General features: G+C 45.6%; 1 protein-coding gene across 4 annotated transcripts in view; it reads right to left on the bottom strand.

Moving 5' to 3' along the window:
* Positions 1-18,549, bottom strand: part of LOC139053363 (uncharacterized) — a 200,738-nt gene that overhangs the window by 11,056 nt on the left and 171,133 nt on the right. For all 4 annotated transcript variants that reach the window (XM_070530374.1, XM_070530375.1, XM_070530376.1 and 1 more), the window contains 2 exons: positions 16,081-16,299; positions 1,976-2,101 (listed from right to left, as the gene is read on the bottom strand). In XM_070530374.1, the coding sequence (XP_070386475.1) occupies positions 1,976-2,101; positions 16,081-16,299 (345 nt within the window). The remainder of the gene's footprint in view (positions 1-1,975; positions 2,102-16,080; positions 16,300-18,549) is intronic.

Genomic DNA, 18,549 nt, shown 5'->3' with positions numbered 1-18,549 from the left:
AGTTTTTTTTACGACCGCAGCCTTCCCTCACAAAAACGGCCCGGCAACCAATGGATTCTTTTCCAGCTCCCCGTAGTGGGTGATTGCGAGTACTTGAGCAAAGAGCAGCGAAGTGAAAATAGCGTGATTTTCTTTAGTGTGGCAGGCGGTAAGAAGGTAACGATTTGAATGATGCTGTTTCCTTGCCTGCTGGTTTTGATGATGCAGCCTTTATATTTGAACTAATCGACAGGTGCGCCAACCTTGGTCGACAAAGCACTTGCCGAATTTCGCAGAAAGAGCATCATGACGTTTTGTAGAAACTTGCAGTGCTTGAGTATCAGCTTCCCTCATTTTTGTAGGTCAGGCGAATCAGTCGTTTTGCTGCCTTGTGAGCAATGAATTCGCGAGGTTGAGAAGTTTCGGTGCTATCAGGCAACTCACGCTTGGCGCTACGTTGCACCTCAGACATAGAAAAATACGGCTGAGGGCGTGCACATTGAGGTATAGCTAGTGTTATCAAAATATTTATGCGTCAAGTGGCCTCGAGACTCGACAATTCCAATACTGACTTGTACAGAACATTGCCTATTTTTCTTATTCTACACCCTTAGCAAGTTCCTAGTCTCATTTGGTACACTGCAACTAACTATTGGTATGTTTACATGCACGCATCAAAAACTACAATTTTTTTCCTTTTTTTATTTAGGAAATTTCTGTTTACCAGTCAATAAAGATGCCCTGCGTCTATGCTAGACCCACTAAGTTAAACAGCATGACGAGTTCCATTTGTTATTCCGCGGTGAATGCAAATGACTAAAAAATTCACGCAGCCGAACAACAGCCGTTTACCTTGTAAATTCAGTGTGAAAGAGGACGACCGAAGCACGCATATTCCACCGTATTTTACCCACACATCAGGGACTCATGGTGCTTCTAATCAAAATGAGACTACATCGCAGAGTACAGGAAATTCTCTACCCAGTGTGTCCTTCCTGTGGGAAAATTAACTTTAGTAGGATCTATTTAAGACCCCTGACATACAGTTAAGACCCGTTGTCACACAGGAAACATTGTAAATAATTACCGGATATGGTTACAAATATACAGAATCAGCTTTACTGATTGTTCATACATACGCACTCGCAAAAGCTCATATTGATTTATGTACGTACAATATGTTTACGTGCAATGTGTTCGTAATACCCAACCATTCAAAACGGCAGGATAAGCAATGCGTCTCCGTCGTATCGGCTACCGAAAATTGTTGACGTTTGGCGTTGCATACAAAGCGCAAATTGATTTCAGAAGCAAATAAATTATTAAATCCTCAATAATAAAAAGTAAAGAAAAATAACATATATTTATATTAGTATAGGACGTAATGCCTTAATATAGCAGCTGGCGCATTGCAGCTGGAACGCAACATCAGGGAAAACCAAAGCAAATTCAGAAGGTGAAGGAAAGTCGATGGCGTAAGGAACCAAACGAAAATGGCAAATGTCGATGTATGTGTTTTAAAGATAAATCTTGGAATAGGCAAATCTACCACACGTTACCAGATATAGGAGTAATGTTTAGCACCTTAAAACGACTGTATATATTTCTAGTACACGCTTGAAACAGCCGTTTCTTCTTGATATATTGGCAATGAAATAGTTTTTTTTATGTCTTGTGCTATAATGGGTAAAAGGTGTAGAAACGTGCGCATTTATACAGGAAATAATTTTCTCATCTGTGTAACAACTTCGCCCATGCGAACGTATCAATTTAGCTCATCCATTCTCAATCTATGTTTTTCCCATTATATATTGGAAAATTTTGTTGCACGTCCTTATAGAATATGCGCGCACAGGGATGAGCAATATCCGATTCTAGTAGCACGTGGTTGCCAGGGTATTCATAATTTCGACGCATTCGCGCGAAGAGAAATGATGCTGTGAGTTGAACTCAGTGTTACTTTGTCTGCTGATCTGCCATGAGCAGCTGCACTCACCTTTGTACGAAGGTTCTGTGGGCCGTCATAGGTGAACATTAGTCCTTGTTCGACATTGTACGCAACGAGCGCATGGTACACGGTGTCTACATAGAAGGAGTTGTTGAACGCAGGCTGCTTGCAGGCCTGTTGGAAGGACACATAATTTGTGAGATTTCTGAGCCCAGGTCTCCCGATGTACCAAGAAAGTCATACCAGTTTCTCAAAATCATTGTTATATTACACTAAGGTGCAATGATGTGCTTAGGTTCTAGATACGTCCCGTTGGATCAAGCTTGTACCACCTGTTGCCCGGGTGTTCCAAACGCGTTACAAGCTATATTCATTCATATTCATAATTGTTCATGCAAGCTGAGAAAAAAATACAAAATATCACCAATGATGCTGAATAAAACACATAGTTGCCTCAGGGGAACCAGCCCTCGTATAACCTCCGCTGAGCATATTTGGAAAGAATAAAAACCGAATTCACAGCTGAGCAGCTTTACTCTTACCAAAAGTTGGAAGCATGTACCAGGCGAAAGCGTCATACAAAACTTTGAAGAAAATGACTTCCTTTGCGAGTTACCACGCATGTTCAGTATACCGTATTAGAGTTCCTAACCTGTTCCTAGCCTTGGAAGATAGCGCACAGGGTTCCGAGGATAGCGCAGACCAAACATAGGAGCAACGGGGTCCTGCTACTTGGTATACACAAAAGAGTGTGCTCCTTTGGTAATGGGTACGCGCTACTTGAACCGCTTGGTATGGGACGTTTATGATGATTATTATATTCGCAGTCATTAGAATGATGATGATCATTACATATTACAAAATTCAGGTGGTTTAACATCGAGTTGGCATCGAGCAAATGTGGCTCTGGCATTGATATCACAGTTCCACATGTGGTTCGCAAATCCCAATCTGGTTCCATAAATTCACCCGAAAAGACGATTTCTTCATCGACTTCAACTAGACGTTGCACTGCCGTCTATCTTGTTTTGAAGTGTAATTTATAGCTGGGGGTTTTACCTGAAAAAAATAGGATATCATTCATAAATAATAATTAATAGGGACTCTTGAACGAGTTGTGCTCATGAGGCTCTTTAGCATGCAAATAAATCGTAGTACAAGTGCGTTCTCAGAGGTGATAACATAGAAATATGATTGCGGCGGCCACGAGAGAACACGGGACCTTAGGCCAAGCTCTGAACTGATGTAGCCAGTCTGAAACAGTGGCGGACATTCCCTAAATTATAACAACATATTGTAGCGCGCATAAAGCAATACCTACACAAACCAGTTCCATTTATCCTTTTCAACGCCGTGAAATGGTACCAGATACTAAAAAGGTTCCCAGAGAGTACACCAGGAAAGAAACTAAACACAAGCCTTCCTTATGACTTCTACTTTTTTCTGTACTATGACGTAACCATAACCACGCTATTCGGAGCGTACAGTGTAACCGTAGCTGCACTTAGGGAGGTAAGTGCGTAATGAAAGAGCTGATAGGGACTTGCCTAACAGTTTCTAGTTTTTTAAATTGTAACGGGGTATGCGACTTTCTTTAAAGTAGCAAGGTTCGAAGGCAGGTAAAGCTTATGTTACAGTAAAGGTGGTGACGCACGGGCTTGGTTGAATAATAGTCCACCCATCTTTTATACTTTCAGAAATCGCCGCCAAGCTGTGACATACTTCGTCGTCTTCGTACACGGAGCTTCACGTGAAGTACTATCTATCTGAAGCTCAGAGCAAGTATCACAAAGATAGCTGTTATGGATTTCCTCCCATGGATGCTTTGATGTGCGCTGGTGTCCGCCAAAGTTCGAATCGCCAAATGAACGGCGATAATGGTACACACAAAAATAATTCTCATTAGGCTATGAGGACTTGAACTCCGCACAAACAGATTGACAATCCAGGATGCAGCCTCTCCCCCACTCATCCACATTTTAGACGGCAAAATCGCGCAAACAGTAGTCATAATTGACACCTCACATTGAACATCTTACTGCTAGACCATGCATATTTCGTTGCCGTTGTGGTGTGGCACAGGGCCTTCATCGGAGCTGCAGATGCAGGCCTGAAAGTATGTTTTTAACTCATAATGGCAATGACCGAGCATCAGCTTTGTGCTCCTTATAATCTCTTTTTTGAGCGTTCTGCTTCTTCGCGTGGTAACCGGATAGGAATAGCTGAAGACTCATTAGTCTTGCTGGGAATACATATATTCCACAAAGCCACAAGTCCAGTTGTAAGAAAATAATGTTGCGTGTTTGTGCATCTTTTTCGTAGTAGAGATTTATGGCCAAATGCGTATGACAAGATGATAAAGAAGAGTCAAGTATATTCACTGAATTACTGGGAAACGCACGTTGTAGAGACAAATACTGCTGCGTCTTGTTCTAATTGGCAGCCGTTGTGGCGCATTCGTTGTGGTTTTGTGCTATTAATCCCAAGGGCGCCAAATTGAATCCTGGATGCGGCGACCATATCTCGATAGTTGTGATATGCAAAAACGTCTGTGTAGCATGCATTGGTGAACGTTGAAAATACCAAGACTTCAAATTGACCAGGCGACTGCCATCCACTTTACGCGTGCCTTAGACTACGTCCTATCCAAACCTGGCCCTTTTTCATACGATATTTTCAGGGGCTTTTAGCTCTACTTGACCCGAGTCTGGGGCTGTTAGCTATCGCGCACACATGCTCTGGCGATGCCCCTCGTTACAGGGACCCACTCACATCAAGGAAAATGAAGCTCTGCCTTAGAGAGCTCAGCACATTCACAGCAAACTTGGGCTGTTCAGAGAGCCAATGCGGCGGTTAGCCTCGGCCTACCAGTCCCCACGTGGGAGCGACCCGCAGCTCTGCCTTAGGGCAAAGCTTCTCAAGACTTTGTTAATAAAGGAATTTGTCTGTCTGTCTGTAATTCTTCAAGGGAAATAGCTCACTGCCACATAAGGGTGAATAATCCAAAAACACCGTAAGAAATAGTTTCAGTCTGCCTAGGCAATACAAACAGCACGGAGGTACAATAGTCATATATATATATATATACGAGTGTTTAGTCAGCAGTAGTAGCTGAATGGTCCTTGTCAACCTGAAAGAACAGAACCATATGCTTCGCCTTAGTCGAGCTTTCAGTCAGGCCCTAATCGTTGTTACCTTCATTGCAGAACCATGACATGTATAGCCTGGCAGAAGATTAAGCACCGTCGTGGTGCTTGCTATGCCACACAATGCACGTCACAGTTTTAAAATTGTAGGCGGGAAACATGGACAATGTCGCTTAGCGGCATGACTTGGATGTCAGCGGAGACATTTCATAGATGACCGGTGCTGTCTGGTGCAGGTGTAGATAGGGCTCAACATAGCGAGACAAGAACTTCTTGCAAAGGCAAACACAATGAGAAGTGAGCCAGAGCGGGACGAGAGAGCCCGGTAGGAAGGAGACATCTTTGTGTCGACTATGATAAAGGAACTTTGGTTCGGCCTCCGATGAAGGGAGCCGATAGCAGCCGTGCGATGGCCCCACAGGTGAGGGTGTCACGAGCATATGAAGTGGTTGACACTGAATCACACGTAAATAACGTGCCGAAGGGAAAAAGGCGTGATGCCCAAACAGAAAATAAAAGAGCGAGTAGCCGGCCGTTTGAGGAGATGTTGAATTGTAGGTGACGGTTACAAATGCTAGAGCAGTGTCCCAATATCTGTGATTGCCGCAAGCATACACGCAGTGTATATCGGCCAGTGTACGCTTCAGGCGTTCGCTAAGTCATTATTCTGGCAAGTGTACGAAGTTGCAAACTTGTGATAAGCAGCACACGAGCGGGGAATGCCTTCAACCACGCGAGCACAGTCTGTGAGAAGCTGACGAGGTGCACTGTGCTGCAGGATGACATCATAGAGCAAAAACTGAGTGATATCAGACGCGCAAGTGGTCTGCAGTGCTCGAATGACCGTGCGCCGCGAGGCATATTTTCATAGCGACCGCAAACAATTTGTTTCTTTAGGGGTGCACTTTCGCGATAACCCAAAGGAGAGCTAGGTGCTTCCACTCAGTAATCGAAATACTATGTACCGATGGAGACAGAACGCGGTGGCGTACGCTATGGCACGGCTACGCCATTCTGTATTGAAGCAAGGGTAGCAGCAATATCATGGCGGGTTGCGTCAGTGCGAAGCGCTGTTCTTGCGTCTAGATCAAAATACGCCAACACTGGTTGTGATGTGAGTTGGTATACGTGCGTTGTCAAGGAATTTGCGTGTTCCACCTCCGACCCCCCCCCCCCCCAAATGGTCACTTTACTTTTGAGGAGGTAAGTGAGTGGTTTGGAAATGCCTGCTCAGTTAACGACAAGGCGCTGGAAATACGACCAGGCCCAATAAAACCGTGCACCTCTTGAGAAGAACGCGTACCGGAGACAGTAAAACGAGGTCGATCATTTAAAACAACGTAGAAGCCTGTGGATCATCCACTCGAAAGTTGTAGGAGCATTGCAAAACATGAAAAGCATGTCCATAAATTGGTAGACGTCATCAGGTGCGCTAAATGTGGTCTTCGCGCAGTGGCGGTCATCGACAAAAATTATCCAGCATCCAGACCAGTAGTCGAGCATTAAGAAGTGCTTGGCACCTTGTAGACAGTAGAGCGCATCATCAATTCGGGGAAGATTATATACGTCCTTCTTAGTGCTCCTATTGAGATGGCACTATTCGATGCTAAATCGCCCACTATTGACATTCTTTTTAACTGGCACGACATGTGGTTGGAAAGCGCTGGAGGAGGACTATTACTGCTCTGGCAAGAATCCCTTCTATCTCGTACATTATGATCTTCCGTTCAGAATGAGACAAGCGGTAAGGGGGTAAGTCAAGATTGCTGACGTCGCCAGTGTCAATGCAGTGAGTTACCACATGGGCTCGCCTAAGAGGACGATCCTCGAAATCCAACATATCGAGATAGGACGCTAAAACAACGAGAGTTCGGCAATTTCGGAAGGTCACAGGTACGGATATTTTTTGTAAACAATTTCCGTAATCAGCGTGGTCATGGAACGCAGGGCGTCTGGCTTAGCGTAAGGGGCAAAAAGAAAAATTGTGCAGTCCACTAAGGGCGAAAGCTCAGCGACTGGGATATTTTGAGGAACAACTTGGGTTGAAGTGGAATGGTTGAGGACAGGAACGAATGTTGTCTTGCTGCCAACTCTAAATACTGAGGAGAAGAGCGAGGCTGCGGGCGAGGATGACATCAGTAACCATAGCTACTACATAGTCGCCATCAGCAAGTTACGGGAACGCCGACACAGGTACATAGGTGACAGATAATGGAGAAAACCGAACATACTGTGTAAAATATAGGCGAAGGTCAGGGGCAGATGTGACATCAGAGTACTACTACAGTTGAAGCTGTATAACACGATTGTAAGAGTCCATTAGCGTTGATTTAGCGGTCAATAATATATGCAAATAATTAAATTCGTGAGGCCAGTCTTCCAGAATAGCGAAGATTACTGAAGCGTCATGGTCGGCAACAGTGATTTGGGAAGTAGATATACCAAGAGCGGCTGTTCGGCTTCCGTCAGCTATGAGGACTCTAGAGGGTACGGCCGGCGTCAAGATTATTTTAGTTGGCAGAGGTACACAGAAGTCACTACAGAAGTATGAGCCCCAGTGTTGCTAACAGTGGTAAGGGCCAGCCCATCAACAAGAGCACCAAGCAAGCTGCGTCTCTAATTAACTGGCGGAAAAGGCTTTTCGGTCCAAGTATTCACTGCAGCTTCACCTCCGGAAGATGTACGACTAGTTTCTCGAGAGGTGCGCGAAATAAGCTGATGACGAACAGCCGTACCGTTATGGCGAACGCTACTGACGAGTCTGAGGTGACGGCGAATGGCTTGGCCACTGTCTTGAGGGATTACCAGTGTACACTGGCTCTGAACGGGGTGACGAACGACGAGGTTCAGAGTACTGATGGTGGTCAATATGAAAGCTTGTTTGGGAACGCCATCGCTTGCGGCCTACGCTGTAGCATGACGGAAAATGGGTAACCGAAGCAGCAGCGGTGGTGGCGGCGGTGGTGGCGGCGGCGGCAGCAGCCGCCGCCGCTGGGGCATGGGGCATTTGACTGGTGGGACACGTGGTATGAAGAATCTGACTGGCCGTACGTGGAGGTATAACGTCCATATGGGCAACCCCTTCATGCACCATCTAAGTTGCATTATTGTCGTATAGGTTGCAATATTGTCGTGCACAGAGGACTGGTAAACGGAAGGAGCCATGGCCTCTAGTGTTCGAAGGACAATCTCTGTCAAGTACCAAAAGATAAGAGCGGATGGGGCATATGAGGTCATCGCGTGGGGAAGCTGTAGCGGTATTGGGGACCCTGTCAAAGCGCTGAGTAATCCGTACGCTTTAAGCCTGTTTGAATCACCGACATTAGGTGACGAAGGACTCAACTAAGGAGCACCTCTTACACAGGAGCAAGCTGAAGACATGAGCCGCTACGCTTTTTGATACATTTCCAGCTTTCCCGGCCTCCAGCATGTCTTTGTAAACTTTGCGGCACAGGACTAACAGGTCCTAATAATAGGTGACGTAGGATTCCGTGGCCGACTTAGTTGTAGGCGTGAGTTCTTGTCTCGCTACCACCTCCGGTCCAACTGATCGATAAATCGACTCACAAAGGTTTTAGCTGCAAATGTTCCAAATTGTCATTTCTCCTTCTCGAATATTAAATCATATGCGTGCTGTAAAAAATAAGACAGAAAATTAAGTTCGCGAGCACCATCGTCTCATCGCACCTGTTGGGTTTGCTGATTCGTTCGTATAATGCATGCCAATATACCACGTCACTGGTGTCCGGCTGCCATAAAGTGCGCGGAGCCCGGGTGTGTGAAAGGATGACCACTTACGGAGGTGGTGTGGACTACGTAGAATGTGCGCTGTCTTCGGGCATGGTCACGGGAAAAAACGTGGTGTCCGCATGTAATGACGCACCACCCCAAAATGTAACCATGTACCCACGCACCTTCCCCAAAGAGTTCTTACGGAGTATGTATTCGGCAGCGGGTGGCTGGTGCCCGTCAAGCTACATAGCACACAATGATGGCCTTCCGCCTGGCTTGAACGTTCTCGTCTCCACGGCTCAAATTTGACAGTAAATCATTAAATGTGTGCACATACAAACACACACAACACACACACACACACGCACGCATATATAAATATATATATATATATATATATATATATATATATATATATATATATATATATATATATATATATATATATATATATATATATATATGCCTGTGTGTGTGTGTGCGCGCAATAAATAGTTCTTCGGAGCAGGTGTTTCTTAATTTCACGTTGGAGGCACACACATTTTATGCTTACCTGTGGCCCTGTCGAGTGCATTCCACGAGGTGCAGCTTTCCCCGTTAGATATCTCACGCGCCTGTCGTAGACGCCACTGAATGTGCGGGTGCTGGTATTCGTGACGCCACATTCATGACCCCATGGAATTTAGGCGTGTTTGTATTCATAGGCTACTTGTGCTTTTAGAACGCATTTATTCGGTGCCCATTCCTGCGCCCTGCATATGTGTCCCTCATAACGAAGCCAATTAGCACCGCGAAGAATGGAACAGCAGACACGGCCAACAGCGGGCGGTGAAAAAGGCGGTGATAGCGAAGAGAGCGCGAGGACTAAAGCAGAGGAGGAGCGTGCAACGGAACTATGGGGCGTAAAGCGGAGCAGCAAGATATGGCGCAAGCGTGAGGAGAAAGCGTAGAGCCGCGCAACACGGGTTCTGAACTGACAACCGCAACGAGATAGCGCCCGAGCAGCACACAGTCATCGGTTGACCGATGATGTAATCGATAAGGCATGTGGCGAGCGCGCCCACTGACACCATATATGGAAGCAAAGCGCTGCATGAGCGAAGATCTGTTTGCAGCGGCTACGGTGAATCGCGCCTACTGATCGCCCACGCTCTGCCTCTCGCGATACCAGAATAAGCAAGGAAGTCGCTCCACCACTTCATTTGCAATGTGCCGCATGAGACAGCTAGGCCACGTTAGCCCCGTTACTCACAACCTTCAATTCCATTTATAAGCCATCTGCCTATATAACTATACAAACTATTGACACCCGAAATGAAAACAGATGTAGAGATCCACTGCAATTTCAAATTGCGGTGTATCCTAATTGTCTCTGTTTTTTTAAAGCGTAAGTATTTTTATGCCTATCCAACGACGGAACTCAGCAGACACCTAAGACGATCGCTTTCAGTATAGGGCCCGCAGAAGCGAGCGAATTGATTTTCGTGCTGCCTTACACATCAAAGCAAAATAAGTGGCAAGAAAGTAGCGCACACAGATATATCCACACCTAGCAGATCACCATCAAGCCAGGGCACACGCTGACGCGCCATACGCACCGCAGCCGGAGTACGGTTGATAATGATTCACATTGAGATGAGGCAGCATCATTGACCACGTCTTGCGTACGTGGTATAGCAAACGGGACACTGTCAAGTTACGTCGCGAACTAAAGCATGCATCGGTCAGTGCTCATCTTCCACGAAGCAGCGGCATCATACAAATGCACCATCATCCAGTTTGAATGTAAACAGGAAACTGAACAAGGAGAACCACAAAAGACACAGTGCACATAACAGATGCATATACTTTGCTTCATTTGCTAAATCTCGCTCGTCATTTCATCCTGCGTACACACCCTGTGAGAGTTATTTATCAGTGAACTTTGATACTACTCGCCTCTTTTTCGTCAGCTCATGCTAGTCGGTGTTAATATTTTGGTGTTGCGACCACACTTCGCAGTTTCACAATTCTTTCATGGTGATTCGGGTGATTAAACGAAACAGCAGCTGTTTAGTTCTGAATGCTTCCACATCAAATATATGAACACCATAGGAGATTCTGCGTGTTATAATGGTATTTGGTGAATGTACGCGTGTTGGTATTCATGACGCCGCATTCATAACGCTAACATAATCCTAATCCATAAGAAAGGGGACGCCAAAGACCTGAAAAATTATAGACCGATCAGCTTACTGTCCGTTGCCTACAAACTATTTACTAAGGTAATCGCAAGTAGAATCAGGAACACCTTAGACTTCTGTCAAGCAAAGGACCAGGCAGGATTCCGTAAAGGCTACTCAACAATAGATCATATTCACAATATCAATCAGGTGATAGAGAAATGTGCGGAATATAACCAACCCTTATATATAGCGTTCATTGATTACGAGAAAGCGTTTGATTCTGTCGAAACCTCAGCAGTCATGGAGGCATTACGGAATCAGGGTGTAGACGAGCCGTATGTAAAAATACTGAAAGATATCTATAGTGGCTCCACAGCCACCGTAGTCCTCCATAAAGAAAGCAACAAAATCCCAATAAAGAAAGGCGTCAGACAGGGAGATACGATCTCTCCAATGCTATTCACAGCGTGTTTGCAGGAGGTATTCAGAGACCTGGATTGGGAAGAATTAGGGATAAAAGTTGATGGAGAATACCTTAGTAACTTGCGATTCGCTGATGATATTGCCTTGCTTAGTAACTCAGGGGACCAATTGCAATGCATGCTCACTGACCTGGAGAGGCAAAGCAGAAGAGTGGGTTTAAAAATTAATCTGCAGAAAACAAAAGTAATGTTTAACAGTCTCCGACGAGAACAGCAATTTACAATAGACAGCGAGGCACTGGAAGTTGTAAGGGAATACATCTACTTAGGGCAGGTAGTGACGGCAGAACCGGATCATGAGACAGAAATAATCAGAAGAATAAGAATGGGCTAGGGTGCGTTTGGCAGGCATTCTCAGATCATGAACAGCAGGTTGCCATTATCCCTCAAGAGGAAAGTGTATAATAGCTGCGTCTTACCAGTGCTCACCTACGGGGCAGAAACCTGGCGGCTTACGAAAAGGGTTCTACTCAAATTGAGGACGACGCAACGAGCTATGGAAACAAGAATGATAGGTGTAACGTTAAGGGAGAAGAAAAGAGCAGATTGGGTGAGGGAACAAACGCGAGTTAATGACATCTTAGTTGAAATCAAGAAAAAGAAATGGGCATGGGCAGGACATGTAATGAGGAGGAAGGATAACCGATGGTCATTAAGGGTTACGGACTGGATCCCAAGGGAAGGGAAGCGCAGCAGGGGCCGGCAGAAAGTTAGGTGGGTGGATGAGATTAAGAAGTTTGCATGGATGGCATGGCCACAATTAGTACATGACCGGGGTTGTTGGAGAAGTATGGGAGAGGCCTTTGCCCTGCAGTGGGCGTAACCAGGCTGATGATGATGATGATGATGATATATATACAGGGTGTTTCATCCAGTTCGGGCAGAGTACCAAAAACGAAAGTAGGTGCTACGCCTGTCGGATTGGCGAAGTATTGTCGTGAGCCATATGGAGCAAGGCAAAGTACCTTTTCAGTGCGCGAAGCTGGGTATCCAACGAAGGTTGCTTAATTAACTTTTTAAATACTGACTCTAGCGAAAGATCTTCAATATGAAAGTTGTAACGCTTGTTCAGAAATATCTCTTTATTTTGTCTTTTTGCTTGGTTTTCTTGCTTAGAACGATATTCCCCTTTTGTTCCTTGACGTACATCGCAGTCACCGACAGCCTGTTCAATAGAATTCTGTGTTGTGCGAAGCAGCCTTTCCTATTTCGTTCAACTTACATTTGGGGACGCTAAATGCGTGGCGCGTCCGCCGGCAGTCACGTGGTGCTCTTTTTTTATTACGCGCATGTTAAAGAAAGGATGGAAAAGAATTCAACAGGGTAGTCATCTTAGTACAGATGAAATAACCAGATGTTTCTGAACAAGTGCTACAACATTTTTATTGCAGATATTTAGCGAGAGTTATTTCAAAAAATCGTCATCATCATCATCATCAGCAGCAGCAGCCGGGTTCGGGCACTGCAGGGCAAAGGTATCTGCCATACTTCACCAATTACCCCAGTCATGCACTAATTGCGGCCATGTTGTCCCTGCAAAATTCTTTATCTCATCCGTCCATACAACTTTCTGCTGCCGCCTGCTACGCTTCCCTTCACTTGGAATCCAGTCCGTAACCTTTATTGACCATCGATTATCTTCCCTCCTCATTACGGGCTCTGCCCATACCCATTTCGGTTTCTCGATTTCAACTAAGATGTCATTAACCCGCGCTTGTCCCCTAACCCGATCTGCTCTCTTCTTACCCCTTAACGTTGTCGCACCATTCTTCTTTCCATAGCTCGCTGCGTCGTCCTCAATTCAGGTAGAGCCCTTTCCTTAGCTTCCAGGATTCTGCCCCGTAGATGAGTACTGGTACAGCTGTACAGTACTCATGTCATACAAGTTCCTTTTGAGGAATAATGGCAAGCTGTTTTTCATGATCTGAGAATGCCCGCCAAACGCACACCTGCCTATTCTTATTCTTATGATGATTTCAGTCTCATGGTCCGGATTCACGGTCACTACCTGTCCTAAGTATATGTATTCCCTTACCACTTTCAGTACGTCACTGCCTAACGTAAACTGCTGTTGTCTTCCAAAACTGTGAAACAATGCTTTAGTTTTCTGCAGAATAATTTTTACACCCACCCTTCTGCTTTGCCTGTCCAGGTCCTGAGCATGCATTGCAATTGGTCCCCTGATTAACTAAGCAAGGCGATATCATCGGTGAATCGCAAGTCACTAAGGTATTCTCCATTAACTCTTATTCCCAATTCCTCCCAATCCAGGTCTCTGAGTACATCCTGTAAACACGATGTGAATAGCATTGGAGAGATCGTATCTCCATGCCTGACGCCCTTCTTTTTTAGCATTCTGTTACTTTCTCTATGGAGGAGTACGGTGGCTGTGAAGCCGCTATAGATATCGTTCAGCATTTTTACATATGGCTCGTCTACACCCTGATTTCGTAGTGCCTCAATGACTGCTGACATTTCGACTGAATCAAATGCTTTATCGTAATCAATGAAAGCTATATATTAGGGTTGGTTATATTCCGCACATTTCTCTATCACGTGATTGATAGTGTGAATAGGGTCTATTGCTGAGTATTCTTTACGGAATCCAGCCTGGTCCTTCGCATGACAGAAGTCTAAGGTTTTCATGATTCTATTTGCGATTACATTAGTAAATACCTTGTAGGCAACTGACAATAGGCTGATCGGTCTATAATTTTTCAAGTGTATGGCGTGTCCTTTGTCATGGATTAAGATTATGTTGGCGTTCTTTGAAGAATCCGGTACGCTCGAGGTCATGAGGCATTGCGTATACAGGGTGAACAGTTTTTCCAGAACAATCTGCCCACCATATTTCAACAAATCTGCTCTTACCTGATCTTCCCCAGCTGCCTTCCCCCTTTGCATAACTCCAAAGGCTTTCATTCACTTTTTTCGGCGTTACTTGTAGAATGTCAAATTCCTCCAGACCATCCCCTCTTCTATTTTTGTCGCGGTTGCCACTGGTACTGTATAAATCTTTAAAGAACCCCTCAACCACTTCAACTATTGTATCCACATTAGCAATGACATTACCGGCTTTGTCTATTAATGCATGCATCTGATTTTTGCCTATTCCTAGTTTATTCTTCACTGCTTTTAGGCTTCCTCCGTTCCTGAGAGCATGCGTAATTCCATCCATATTATACTTCCTTATGTCCGCTTTCTTACGCTTGCTGATATACTTCGAAATTTCGGCCAGTGCTACGGTAGCTGTAAAGTTAGAGTTTTTTATAGATTGGCTTTTATACATTAATCGCATCTTTCGTCTCCTGCGATAGCGTACTGGTATCCTGTCCAACGGAGTTAACACCGACTTCTCTTGCACACTCTTTAACGATGCCCATAAGATTGTCCGTCACTGCTTCAACACTGACGTCCTCTTCCTGAATTAAAGACGAATAGCTGTTCTGTAGCTTGATCTGGATTTCCTCCATTTTCCTTCTTAGCGCTAACTAATTGATCGACTTCTGATGTTCCAGTTTCTTCCGTTCCTTCTACAAGCCTCGGCTAATTCGAGATCTTACCATCCGATGGTCACTGCAGGGCACCTTGGCAAACACGTCCACATATTGTAAGAAGCCAGGCTTAGCGCAGAGTGTTAAGTTTATTTCATTTCTAGTCTCGGAATTCGGGCTCCTCATCGTCCACTTTCGATTATCCCGCTTGCGAAAGAAGGTGTTCCTTATCCGCAATTTATCCCGTTCTGCAAATTCTACTTATAACTCTCCCCTGCTATGCCTATAACATATGCCATATCCCCAACTGACTTGTCTCCAGCCTGCTTTTTGCCGCCTACCCTGGCATTGAAGTCGCCCATCAGTATAATGTATTTTGCTCTGACTATACCCATCGCCGATTCTACGTCTTCATAGAAGCTTTCGACATCCTGGTCATCATGACTGGATGTAGGCGCGTAGACCTTTACGACCTTCAATTTGTAAAAAAAAAGTTAAGAAATGTATTTTATTACCCAGCTTGGCGGACTGATAAATATACGACAATCTTCATATGGCTCAGGGCAATACCGCGGCAATTCGACACGTGTAGCATCTGCTTTCTTTCATACTTGGCCCATGTTAGTCTAATCACCCTGTATATATGCATGTGCATACCTACATACATGACTACATGCATACATTTATTAATAAAGGAAAAATCAGACATCCACCCGGTCGTAGCAATTGCTACAAAGGAAACCCATACGGGTTGTCCGAAAGGAAAGCCTCAGAGTTGAAGAAAAATTCATCCTGCTGGTCCGGGACTCGAACCCACCGCCTTTCCGGAGCAGGCACTCTACCGTCTGAGCTAACCTTTGTAGCGATTGCTACGAGCGGCTGGATGTCTGACTTTCCCTTTAAATATTACTTCTCTCCACCTTGCGGATTTCCGCAGAACTACTGCGTCATGCACACACACACACACACACACAAACACACACACGTACATACGTACATACATACATACATACATACATACATACATACATACATACATACATACATACATACATACATACATACATACATACATACATACATACATACATACTGAATTTCACCATCATGAAAAGAAACACTGCTCTTACGCACCTTGGCAATGTAAGTGACCTGATTATCTCCGCTAATATTCCATTTATCGCATGCCAATCCGCATTTGTTGCCTAGGGTGTAGCCTGTTGGACCATGGCTGGATGTGCTACCCTGTTCACATGGCGTATACCAACGGCCGGACATGCCCGAGGACACAGCATACGTCAAGGTGTGAGGCCATTCCTGGTGGTACCGGGCAAGGATACCAAGGCTGATGGCCTGCACATTGAAAGAGGAAGGGCAGGTAGACAGGAATAGGTGGCAGCAAACTAGTTCGTCACCAATGGGGTTACCGCCACCACCATGAGTGCTATACATTTAGTGAAGCATTCACAGCTGCTCTTCTACACCTGCTCTGAATTCCTGTGCTGGAAGCCATATACGAAGATTGCTTGTAATTTGAGCTTTTTTGTCGGAGGCACTACCGTCTGCCGAAACAAGCCAACGGAGTTTTATTCTCGTGCGCAAGCCGGCCAGATGAAATCACTGGCGCATTCTATTGGGCGAAAAAGAGCCCTCAAAAACGACCTTAAAGTGTTAATGCAAGGGCAGCTGCATTCCAGTGTAATAACAGGAGCAGGAGCGCTGTAGAAGAGGAGCGATTCGGCGACATCAATAGAAGTGGAGTGCAGTTGGAGCCGCTTGCGTGCGAAAAGCTGTGCGCGAAGGCAATCACGTGACACAAGCGCACCATTTCACTTTATTTTTGTTGTGTTGCTGTCGTTATAGTTCTGGGTGCGGCAGCGACAGGGAATGAAAAGCGAAGTAGGCGTAATTATCACCACTCAAAGGCACAGTCTCGTCACACGATGCACATGCTCTCTGACATGCCCATCGCATATGCTCTCTGAGTGTCCGGATCGTTTCAATGGGGCAGCCAGCAGTTGCACCCTTGCTGCGGTATTGCTCTGCTCATTTCTGCGTTTTACGTGTGCTCCTGTTCTGTCAAGGGTATTCGCCTGAATTGCAGTAGTACGCAGACGAGTGTCTAGTGGGCGAGCAATCCCGAGCAGTCAATCTTCAGCTAATGGGGTGGCTTAAAAAATCTCAGAGAAGCTTTCGTTCAATGAAAGATGTTTAAAAATCCGGTATGGAAGTAGCCTTGTGGCTGCCTTGTGGTACAGGACGACCAAAGAATCCTCCACTAAAGGCCCTTGAATAAGGAAGCTTACAGAATTAACATATGCTGGCCTAACAGCCATAGGTCCTAATATTTAAGTGAGGGATCTACAAGAATTTGATCCTTTGTACTCTCAAAGCGGCCGATACAACTCTGTAATTGGTACTGCCATGTCGAAGTGTACAGTCTGTCCTTAGATACGTTAACACATATCTTTTACTTGGACAAAAGTATGCCTATTTGTATAAAACTATATATTATGACGTAAGCATTTATGCGGACTTCATATTCATCTGTAAAAAGTCATCATCAATCATCGGCTCGCGTTCGTTATCCCGTCAGCGCCATTTTCCCTTCTTGGAATAAAGCGTCCTCTCGACCATGACACTTCAAGTGGTGGAGGCGCTTCAAGATTCCTTCGACCTCACTCCTCTTCAAGATCTCTCCTGGAGGTAAGTTCGAGACGCCCCTTACGCCAAGAGGCCGCCATGTGGCAAGGCTAGCCCGCAGCATCCATCAGCCTGGTTAAATTTCCAGCCACCCCCACTCCCAGCCCTGCCAACAACCAGTATCGTGGTCCTGAAATGTTCTCTGGCTTGCCTGGTGAGGACGTTGAACGCAGGTTTGACAACTACTATCGTGTCAGCAAATACAACTGGAACGACAAATCGAAGTTAAAGAAGGTACCATTTTACGTCTCTCAAGCAGCCAAGACATGGTTCCTGAATCATAACATATCGACTTTAAAGGAGCAGCTACGGCGGATTTTGGTACACCCACGGTCCGTTCGAAAGTTGCGAAAAAGAGGCTATCTGAGCGTGTCCAGATTCATGGCGAATCGTATATCTGGTATATTGAGGACATCCTCGCGTTTTGCGCCATATCGACATTGCCAAGCCAGAAACGGACCGCGTGCGGCACCTTCTTAAGGGAATAGGATCTACGGCCTTCAATGCACTCGCCGCTCAAAACCCTTCGACGGTGTCGGACGTAGTCTCCGCCTGTCAGCCCCTCGACGCCCTGCAATCAATCCGCATGCAACCGGACACTTCCGACAACCTCGTTGCAAACAGTATTGAGCTCCGGTCTCTCATTCGAGCCATAATTAGTCAGGAACTGCAAGCACATGGCCCACCCCCTTGCAGCAGCGCTCACGTCCAACCTGCTTCTCCTGACCTTCGCGGCATTATTAAGGAGGAATTGGCCTCCCTGCAGAACGCCGCCCAAGCCAACGCCTCTCCTTGCTCACAACCGGGTTCTTACACCCAGGTCGCTGCAATGCCAACCGCGCCGTCTACAATCACACCGCCTGCGCCTCTTCACAATCACCTGGCCCGTTTAGTCGCCCG

This window comes from Dermacentor albipictus, unplaced genomic scaffold, assembly GCF_038994185.2.
Source record: "Dermacentor albipictus isolate Rhodes 1998 colony unplaced genomic scaffold, USDA_Dalb.pri_finalv2 scaffold_98, whole genome shotgun sequence".
NCBI classification, from domain to species: Eukaryota; Metazoa; Arthropoda; class Arachnida; order Ixodida; family Ixodidae; genus Dermacentor; species Dermacentor albipictus.
Note: the sequence above shows the minus strand (reverse complement) of the source record. Positions and strands in the feature narration are given on the sequence as shown.